A 9,985-nucleotide genomic window follows, 5' to 3' on the forward strand; every position below is an offset into this window, starting at 1 on the left:
GTCGTAGACAAGAGGAGGGGAGTAAATGAAAATGTTCATATCTGGCTAGTCCGATATCTGAGTCTGTGTTCAAACATGCGAATCAAATGTAACAACGTTAGTTATGATATGAAATCGAAAAATCCCTATTTGGAAGCTAAGGTCGAGAGACATAAACAAAATAGCAAAGTTGAGCATGTCGTAGACATGAGGGCGTGAGTAAATGAAAATTATCATATTTGGCACGTGCAATATCGGAGTGTTATGTTCAAACTTCCGAATAGAAGGTAATAGTGCTAATTATGATATGGAATTGAAAACTCACGATTTCCAAACTAAAGGCGTGAGCCATGATGAAAAAAGCAAAGTTGAGGAGGTCGTAGACAAGACAGGGTGAGTAAATGAAAATGTTCATACCTGGCTCGTGTGATATCGGATTTTTGTGTTCAAACATCCGAATTGAAGCTAAGTATGCTATTTATGATATCTAATTGAAAAATGATGATTTTGAAGCCTAGGTCAAGACACATGATGGAAATAGCAGAGTTGAGGAGGTCGGAGACAAGAGCGCGTGAGTAAATGAAAATGTTCATACCTGGCTCCTGGAATATCGGATTTCTGTGTTAAAACATGCAAATCGAAGGTAAAAAAGCGAGTTATGATATGGATTTGAAAAATCACGATTTTGAAACTCAGGTCGAGAGATATGATGAAAAAAGCAAACTTGAGGAGCTCGTAGACAAGAGCGCATGAGTAAATGTAAATGTTCATACCGGACTCGTGTGATATCGGGGTTCTGTGTTCAAACATGCGAATCGAAGGTAACAATGCTAGTTATGATATGGAACTGAAAAATCACGATTTTGAAACTAAGGTAGAGAAACATAAAGAAGAAAGCAAACTTGAGGAGGTCGTAGACAAGAGCGCGTGAGTAAATGAAAATGTACATACCTGTCTCGTGTGATATCGGATTTCTATGTTCAAGCATGCGAATTGAAGCTAAGTACGCTATCTACGATATCAAATTGAGAAATCACGATTTTTAAACTCAGGTCCAGAGACATTAAGAAAAAAGCAAAGTTGAGGAGGTCATAGACAAGAGCGCGTGAGTACATGAAAATTATCATATTTGGCACGTGCAATATCGGAGTGTTGTGTTGAAACATGCGAATAGAAGGTAACAGTGCTAGTTATGATATGGAATTGAAAACTCACGATTTCCAAACTAAAGTCGCGCGACATGATGAAAAAAGCAAAGTTGAGGAGGTGAGTAGACAAGACAGGGTGAGTAAATGAAAATGTTCATACCTAGCTCGTGTGATATCGGATTTTTGTGTTCAAGCATGCGAATTGAAGCTAAGTACGCTATTTATGATATCTAATTGAAAATTCACGATTTTGAAGCTTAGGTCGAGAGACATGATGGAAAAAGCAGAGTTGACGAGGTCATAGACAAGAGCGCGTGAGTAAATGAAAATGTTCATACCTAGCTCGTGCAATATCGGATTTCTGTGTTAAAACATGCAAATCGAAGGTAAAAAAGCTAGTTATGATATGGATTTGAAAAATCACAATTTTGAAATTCAGGTTGAGAGACATGAAGAAAAAAGCAAAGTTGAGTAGGTCGTAGACATGAGGGTGTGAGTAAATGAAAATGTTCATATCTGGCACGTGCTCTATCGGGGTTCTGTGTTCAAACTTGCGAATCAAAGGTAACAATGCTAGTTATGATATAGAACTGAAAAATCACGATTTTGAAACTGAGGTAGTGAAACATAAAGAAGAAAGCAAAGTTGAGTAGGTCGTAGACAAGAGGGCGTGAGTAAATGAAAATGTTCATATCTGGCACGTGCTAAATCGGGGTTCTGTGTTCAAACATGCGAATCGAAGGTAACAACGCTAGTTATGATATGGAACTGAAAAATCACGATTTTCAAACTCAGGTAGAGAAACATAAAGAAGAAAGCAAAGTTGAGGAGGTCGTAGACAAGAGCGCATGAGTAAATGAAAATGTACATACCTAGCTCGTGTGATATCGGATTTTTGTGTTCAAGCATGCAAATTGAAGCTAAGTACGCTATCTACGAGATTGAATATAGAAATCACGATTTTGAAACTCAGGTCGAGAGACATGAAGAAAGAAGCAAAGTTGAGGAGGTCGTAGACAAGAGCGCGTGAGTAAATGAGTTCATACCTGGCTTGTGTGATATCAAATTTTGGTGTTCAAATATGCGAATGGAAGGTAACAACGCTAGTTATGATATGGAATTGAAAACTCAAGATTCTGAACCTCAGGTCTCAAGACATTATGAAAATAGCAAAGTTGAGTAGGTCGTAGACAAGAGCGCGGGAGTAAATTAAAATGTTCAGACCTGGCTCGTGTGACATCGGATTTTTGTGCTCAAACATGCGAATCGAAGGTAACAATACTAGTTATGATATGGAATCGTATTAAACCTGAAACTTACTCATGTGGAAAGGTCTGGTTGGTTTTGATACTCTGTTCTTTCATACAATATCCATCTGAATCAATGGTAGAAATTGCACAACCAAAGCCTATGATGAATTTGGATACAGTTGCTGCTTTTTATTTCTTATATAAAGGGTTTAGGTTTAACTATAGTAATAGGTTTGTGTATGATACATTGCATCGTAAGGAACCCGATAATGCTTGGGTATGTGCTACCATTGTTTCAACTAGTAAAAGATGTGTTTTTTGTTGCCTGTTTTTATTTCTTATATGAAGAGTTCAATGATCCCCCATGGATTTATATCATCTTGTTCATTGCATTTGAGCTTGTGTTCCTGAATGATGTCATGTTCTCTCCTTCCTTGCTGCTTTTCTCATTTTGAATTTTGAAAGCCAACTCGAAAAATGCCATTGTGGCAAGAATTAAATTCCAATAAATGCTTGGTTATGGTATCTTAATGGAATAGTATTAAACCTGAAACTTACTGATGTGGAAAGGTCTGGTTGGTTTTGATACTCTGTTCTTTCATACAATATCCATCTGAATCAATGGTAGAAATTGCACAACCAAAGCCTATGATAAATTTGGATACAATTGCACCGTGTTTTATTTGCTAGAATAAATTAAGAATAGTCTTGCGTGCCTAAAAATTACGATAGATTTTTTATGTCTTCTATGTGCTACAATAACAGGTGGATCAAACACGAATAAAAGATGATCTTTTTGGAACTTGGGAAGTTCTCACGGAGCCTATACAAACGGTTTGTTTACTAATTATGATGATCGTAATGCAGTATGAACATTTTCTATATTACGGATGCAGTTTTTATTAACGTGATAAAATGGATGAGAAATTCTTTGCAGGTCATGCGGGAATTTTGTGTTCCTGAAGCATACAAAAAGCTAAAGGCTCTTACTCGAGGAAATACAATAGGAAAAGAGGATTTGCAACTATTCATCGATAGTTTAGATATTCCTTCAGACGTTAAACATGAATTGCTACAGCTTACACCTGAAACGTATATTGGTTTAGCAGCTGAACTTGGGAACAACATCTAATTTGCCTCTTCCAAGGTCAAATCAGTATTTTTTGTGAGCCGGAAGTTAAGAGGCAATAATTTAATTCTTCTTGATAAGATGTGTTTGGATTTAGGGGGTTTAGGGTTTAGTTTAGGGTTTAGGGTTTAGGACTTCAAGAGGCTCAAATGTTGATTGCAACAAAATGTTTTTGGTCTTTAACTTTGGAGATTTTGGTCTCCAAAACCAAACCTTAGAATCTTTTTGTGGTTGGCAATTTGTGTAATTTGAAGTTTTAAGTATTTTCAAAACACATTTATATCAACTGTTATTTTGGTAGTGGAATTTTTAATGCTTTGATGACAGAGGTTGTCAGAATCGGGCTATGGGAAACTCCCGTAGTTTTTTAGAAAAAGATCTAATAGTGCAAATTGCACTTGGCCTCTGAAATGCACCCTACACTGTTGTGGCCGTGATTCCCTCACCAAGCCTGATTATCAGTTGGGTGCAAATAAACACAAGCCTTCTACATACAGACATACATATACTTACTTTATGAGCCCGCCAAATCCCACGAAAACTAGAGATTTTGAGTTACATACATATGTAGAGACCTCTAATTGTGTCATGTGGCCAAAAGACCCTTTTGCTCATCTAACAAGTGAATGGTGTTCCCATTGGTCGGTCCTATGAAAGAGTTGCGAGTAATTTCACAAGTTTTCTCACTCTTTCTCTATATGTGTGCATGTGCATGTGTGGATGCATGTCTGTCTCACGGTATGTTAAGGTTTTATGTAGTTTTTATGCCAAAGGTTTTGTTTATGATGAAATTAGGTGTCGCGTCGTGACATATGTGGCTGATCGTGATGACCACATACACATAAGCATTAATTAGATGTTTTTGATCCTTGCCCCGATGACACAATGACTCACCTTTGTTTGTTTACACAATACATTGTCATATAACAATTATCCCCATATTTGCAATCCTATTCTAAAAGCCTGAACATCATGGTTGGTTTTGACACATTGAACCCAATCCTTTCTTCTTCTTCTTTTTAATAACAAGCTCCTCCCCCTTCTTCGCAATGTGTTGTTTTAATAGCAAACGATTAGCACACATGTGGTTACCCCGCCATAAAACCCTACATCGTTTACAATTGTTTTTATTACAATCTTCGAAGAAATTATTTGAATGTATTCCTCTGTCTTTACACATCTAGATTGTTCACCTTTCATGTTGGTAATGCGCAGACAAAAGAGAGGTATTGGGCTTGACTCAGAGTCACATGAAAGCTCGAGAAACATGTCTTTCACATAGCGAATTCTTGTGGTATTGAATTGAAGGTATTGCCAACCCAATCCAACCAAACCATATCCTACAAATTGAACCATATCATGCTGAATTAAGCCCAATTAAACCAAACCATACCATACCAAAATGAAACCAAGCCATACAAGACCATACCACACCAAATTAAACTAAATCAAACATACTATACCATACCGGACCAAATTAAACCCAATAAAACATACCATACCAAATTAAACCAAATCAAACATACCATACCGGACCTAATTAAACCCAATCAAACATACCATACCACACCATACCAAATTAAACCAAATCAAACATACCATACCATACCATACCATACTATACTATACCAAACCAAACCATAACCATATCACAAATTTCACACCAAGATAGCTGCCTCGATAGGCAAATGATCGATTTGAAGGAAATATTTACATTTTTCATGCGGAAGAGAAGCATGTGTCCATCAAGCGAGATCTTCAGGAGGAAGTACATAATCATTACGTTACTTCAAGAGGGATTGAAGCAGGGCATTTCTGGTAAATACCTGGGTCGTGTGATATCGGATTTCTGTGTTCAAACATGCGAATCGAAGCTAACAACGCTAGCTTTGATATGGACTAAAAAAACCAAGATTTTGAAACTCAGGTCGAGAGACATGACGCTATTAGCAAATTTGAGGAGGGAGTGGAGAAGAGCTCTTGAGTAAATTAAAATGTTCATACCTGGCTCGTGTGATATCGGTTTTTTGTGTTCAAACATGCGAATCGAAGCTAACAACGCTAGCTATGATATGAAATTAAAAAATCGAGATTTTGAAACTCAGGTCGAGAGACATGAACAAAATTAGCAAACTTGAGGAGGGAGTTGAGAAGAGCCCTTGAGAAAATTAAAATGTTCATACCTGGGTCATGTGATAGTGGATTTCTATGTTCAAACATGCGAATCGAAGCTAACAACGCTAGCTTTGATATGGAATTAAAAATTCAAGATTTTGAAACGCACGTCGAGAGAAATCAAGAAATTAGCAAATTTGAGGAGGGAGTGGAGAAGAGCGCGGGAGCAAATTAAAATGTTCATACCTGGCTCGTGTGATATCGGATTTCTGTGTTAAAACATGCGAATCGAAGCTTACAATGCTAGCTATAATATAGAATTAAAAATCCAAGTTTTTGAAACTCAGATCGAGAGACATCAAGAAATTAGCAAATTTGAGGAGGTCGTTGAGAAGAGCGCGGGAGTAAATTAAAATGTTCATACCTGGCTCGTGTGATATCGGATATCTGTGTTCAAACATGAGAATCGAAGCTAACAACACTAGCTATGATATGGAATTAAAAATCCAAGATTTTGAAACGCACGTCGAGAGAAATGACGAAATTAGCAAATTTGAAGAGGGAGTGGAGAAGAGCGCGGGAGTAAATTAAAATGCTCATACCTGGCTCGTGTGATATCGGATTTCTGTGTTCAAACATGCGAATCGAAGCTTACAATGCTAGCTATTATATAGAATTAAAAAATCAAGATTTTGAAACTCAGGTCGAGAGACATCAAGAAATTAGCAAATTTGAGGAGGTCGTTCAGAAGAGCTCTTCAGTAAATTAAAATGTTCATACCTGGCTCATGTGATATCGGATTTTTGTGTTCAAACATGCGAATTGAAACTACCAATGCTAGCTATGATATGGAATTCAAAATTCAAAATTTTGAAACTCAGGTAGAGAGACATGAACAAAATTAGCAAATTTGAGGAGGGAGTTTAGAAGAGCCATTCAGCAAATTAAAATGTTCATTCTTGGGTCGTGTGATATCGGATAGCTGTGTTCAAACCTGCGAATCGAAGCTAACAACGCTAGCTATAATATAGAATTAAAAATTCAAGATTTTGAAACTAAGGTCGAGAGACATGACGACATTAACATATTTGAGGAGGGAGTGGAGAAGAGGTCTTGAGTAAATTAAAATGTTAATACCTGGCTCGTGTGATATCGGATTTCTGTGTTCAAACATGCGAATCGAAGCTAACAACGTTAGCTTTGATATGGAATTAAAAAAGCAAGATTTTGAAACTCAGGTCGAGAGACATGACGAAATTGGCATATATGAGGAGGGAGTGGATAAGAGCGCGTGAGTAAATTAAAATGTTCATACCTGCCTCGTGTAATATCGGATTTGTGTGGTCAAACACGCGAATCGAAGCTAACAACACTAGCTATGATATGGAATTAAAAAACCAACATTTTGAAACGCACATCGAAGGACATGAAGAAATTAGCAAATTTGAGGATGTCATTGAGAAGAGCGCGAGAGTAAATTAAAATGTTCATACCTAGCTCTTGTGATATTGGATATCTGTGTTCAAACATGCGAATCGAAGCTAAGAACACTAGCTATGATATAAATTAGAAAACCAAGATTTTGAAACTCAGGTCGAGAGATATGACGAAATTAGCAAATTTGAGGAGCGAGTGGAGAAGAGCTCGTGAGTAAATGAAAATGCTCATATCTAGGTCGTGTGATATCGGATTTCTGTGTTCAAACATGCGAATCGAAGCTAACAACGCTAGCTTTGATATGGAATTAAAAAAACATGATTTTGAAAATCAGGTCGAGAGACATGACGACATTCGCATATTTGATTAGCATATTTGAGGAGGGAGTGGAGAAGAGTTCTTGAGTAAACTAAAATGTTCATACCTGGGTCGTGTGATATCGGACTTCTGTGTTCAAACATGCGAATCGAAGCTTACAATGCTAGCTATTATATAGAATTAGAAAATCAAGATTTTGAAACTCAGGTCGAGAGACATGAAGAAATTAGCAAATTTGAGGAGGGAGTGGAGAAGAGCTCGTGAGTAAATTAAAATGTTCATAGCTAGCTCGTGTTATATCGGATTTCTGTGTTCAACCATGAGAATCGAAGCTAACAACACTAGCTATGATATGGAATTAAAAATTCAAGATTTTGAAACACACGTCGAGAGACATGACAGAATTAGCAAATTTGAGGAGCGAGTGGAGAAGAGCGCGGGAGAAAATTAAAATGTTCATACCTGGCTCATGTGATATCGGATTTATATGTTCAAACATGCGAATCGGAGCTTACAATGCTAGCTATGATATAGAATTAAAAAATCAAGATTTTGACACTCAGGTCGAGAGACATGAGGAAATTAGCAAATTTGAGGAGGTCGTTGAGAAGAGCGCGGGAGTAAATTAAAATGTTCATACTTGGCTCGTGTGATATCGGTTATCTGTGTTCAAAGATGCGAATCGAAGCTAACAACACTAGCTATAGAAAGGAATTAAAAATTCAAGATTTTGAAACTCAGGTCGAGCGATATGACGAAATTAGCAAATTTGAGGAGGCAGTGGAGAAGAGCGCGGGAGTAAATTAAAATGTTCATACCTATGTCGTATAATATCGGATTTCTGTGTTCAAACATGCGAATCGAAGCTAACAACACTAGCTATGGTATGAAATTTAAAAACCAAGATTTTGAAACTCAGGTCGAGAGACATTCCGAAATTAGCATATTTGAGGAGGTAGAGGAGAAGAGCGCGTGAGTAAATTAAAATGTTCATACCTGGCTCGTGTGATATCGGTTATCTGTGTTCAAAGATGCGAATCGAAGCTAACAACACTAGCTATAGAAAGGAATTAAAAATTCAAGATTTTGAAACTCAGGTCGAGCGATATGACGAAATTAGCAAATTTGAGGAGGCAGTGGAGAAGAGCGCGGGAGTAAATTAAAATGTTCATACCTATGTCGTATAATATCGGATTTCTGTGTTCAAACATGCGAATCGAAGCTAACAACACTAGCTATGGTATGAAATTTAAAAACCAAGATTTTGAAACTCAGGTCGAGAGACATTCCGAAATTAGCATATTTGAGGAGGTAGAGGAGAAGAGCGCGTGAGTAAATTAAAATGTTCATACCTGGCTCGTGTGATATCGGATTTTTGTGTTCAAACATGCAAATCGAAGCTAACAACTCTAGCTATGCTATAAATTAAAAAATCAAGATTTTGAAACTCAGGTCGAGAGACATCAAGAAATTAGCAAATTTGAAGAGGTCGTTCAGAAGAGCGCGGGAGTAAATTAAAATGTTCATACCTGGCTCGTGTGATATCGGATATCTGTGTTCAAACATGTGAATCGAAGCTAACAACACTAGCTATGATATGAAATTAGAAAACCAAGATTTTGAAACTCAGGTCGAGAGATATGACGAAATTAGCAAATTTGAGGAGTGAGTGGAGGAGAGCTCGTAAGTAAATTTAAATGTTCATATCTGGGTCGTGTGATATCGGATTTCTGTGTTCAAACATGCGAATCGAAGCTAACAATGCTAGCTTTGATATGGAATTAAAAAAACATGATTTGAAACTCAGGTCGAGAGACATGACGGCATTAGCATATTTGATTAGCATATTTGAGGAGGGAGTGGAGAAGAGTTCTTGAGTAAATTAAAATGTTCATACCTGGGTCGTGTGATATCGGATTTCTGTGTTCAAACATGCGAATCGAAGCTAACAACGCTAGCTATAATATAGAATTAAAAATCCAAGATTTTGAAACTCCGGTCGAGAGACATGACGACATTAGCATATTTGAGGAGGGAGTGGAGCTCAGGTCGTGTGATATCAGATTTCTGTGTTCAAACATGTGAATCGAAGCTAACAACGCTAGCTATGATATAGAATTAAAAAATCAATATTTTGAAATTCAGGTCGAGAGACATGAAAAGATTAGCAAATTTGCGGAGGTCGTTGAGAAGAGCGCGGGAGTAAATTAAAATGTTCATACCTGGCTCTTGTGATATCGGATTTCCTTGTTCAAACATGCGAATCGAAGCTATCAACACTAGCTATGATATGGAATTAAAAATTCAAGATTTTGAAACGCACGTCGAGAGAAATGACGAAATTAGCAAATTTGAGGAGGGAGTGGAGAAGACCGCAGGAGTAAATTATAATTTTCATACCTGGATCGTGTAATATCGGACTTCTGTGTTCAAGAATGCGAATCAAAGCTAATAACGCTAGCTATGATATAGAATTAAAAAATCAAGATTTTGAAATTCAGGTCGAGAGACATGAGAAAATTAGCAAATTTGAGGAGGTCGTTGAGAAGAGCGCGGGAGTAAATTAAAACGTTCATACCTGGCTCTTGTGATATCGGATATCTGTGTTC

General features: G+C 37.2%; 1 protein-coding gene across 1 annotated transcript; it reads left to right on the forward strand.

The window, feature by feature from the left end:
• Positions 1-2,510: 2,510 nt before the first annotated feature.
• On the forward strand, positions 2,511-3,590 carry LOC147849476 (uncharacterized). The gene is made up of 3 exons (XM_087337496.1): positions 2,511-2,654; positions 3,143-3,211; positions 3,315-3,590. The coding sequence occupies exons 1-3, from the start codon at positions 2,511-2,513 to the stop codon at positions 3,507-3,509; spliced, it is 408 nt and encodes a 135-aa protein (XP_087193622.1). The 3' UTR covers positions 3,510-3,590.
• Positions 3,591-9,985: the final 6,395 nt, after the last annotated feature.

The sequence above is a fragment of the Azolla caroliniana genome, unplaced genomic scaffold, assembly GCF_043228905.1.
Source record: "Azolla caroliniana isolate FFs.n. ecotype wild unplaced genomic scaffold, voAzoCaro1.0.p SCAF_52, whole genome shotgun sequence".
In the NCBI taxonomy this organism is placed as follows: domain Eukaryota; kingdom Viridiplantae; phylum Streptophyta; class Polypodiopsida; order Salviniales; family Salviniaceae; genus Azolla; species Azolla caroliniana.

Excerpts from the sequence above, each read along its gene's own strand:
- LOC147849476 (XM_087337496.1), top strand. The coding sequence starts at position 2,511 with ATGGTAGAAATTGCACAACCAAAGCCTATGATGAATTTGGATACAGTT. Across the intron at positions 2,655-3,142 it reads AGGAACCCGATAATGCTTGG|GTGGATCAAACACGAATAAA; the intron begins GTATGTGCTACC and ends CTACAATAACAG. Across the intron at positions 3,212-3,314 it reads TCACGGAGCCTATACAAACG|GTCATGCGGGAATTTTGTGT; the intron begins GTTTGTTTACTA and ends AATTCTTTGCAG.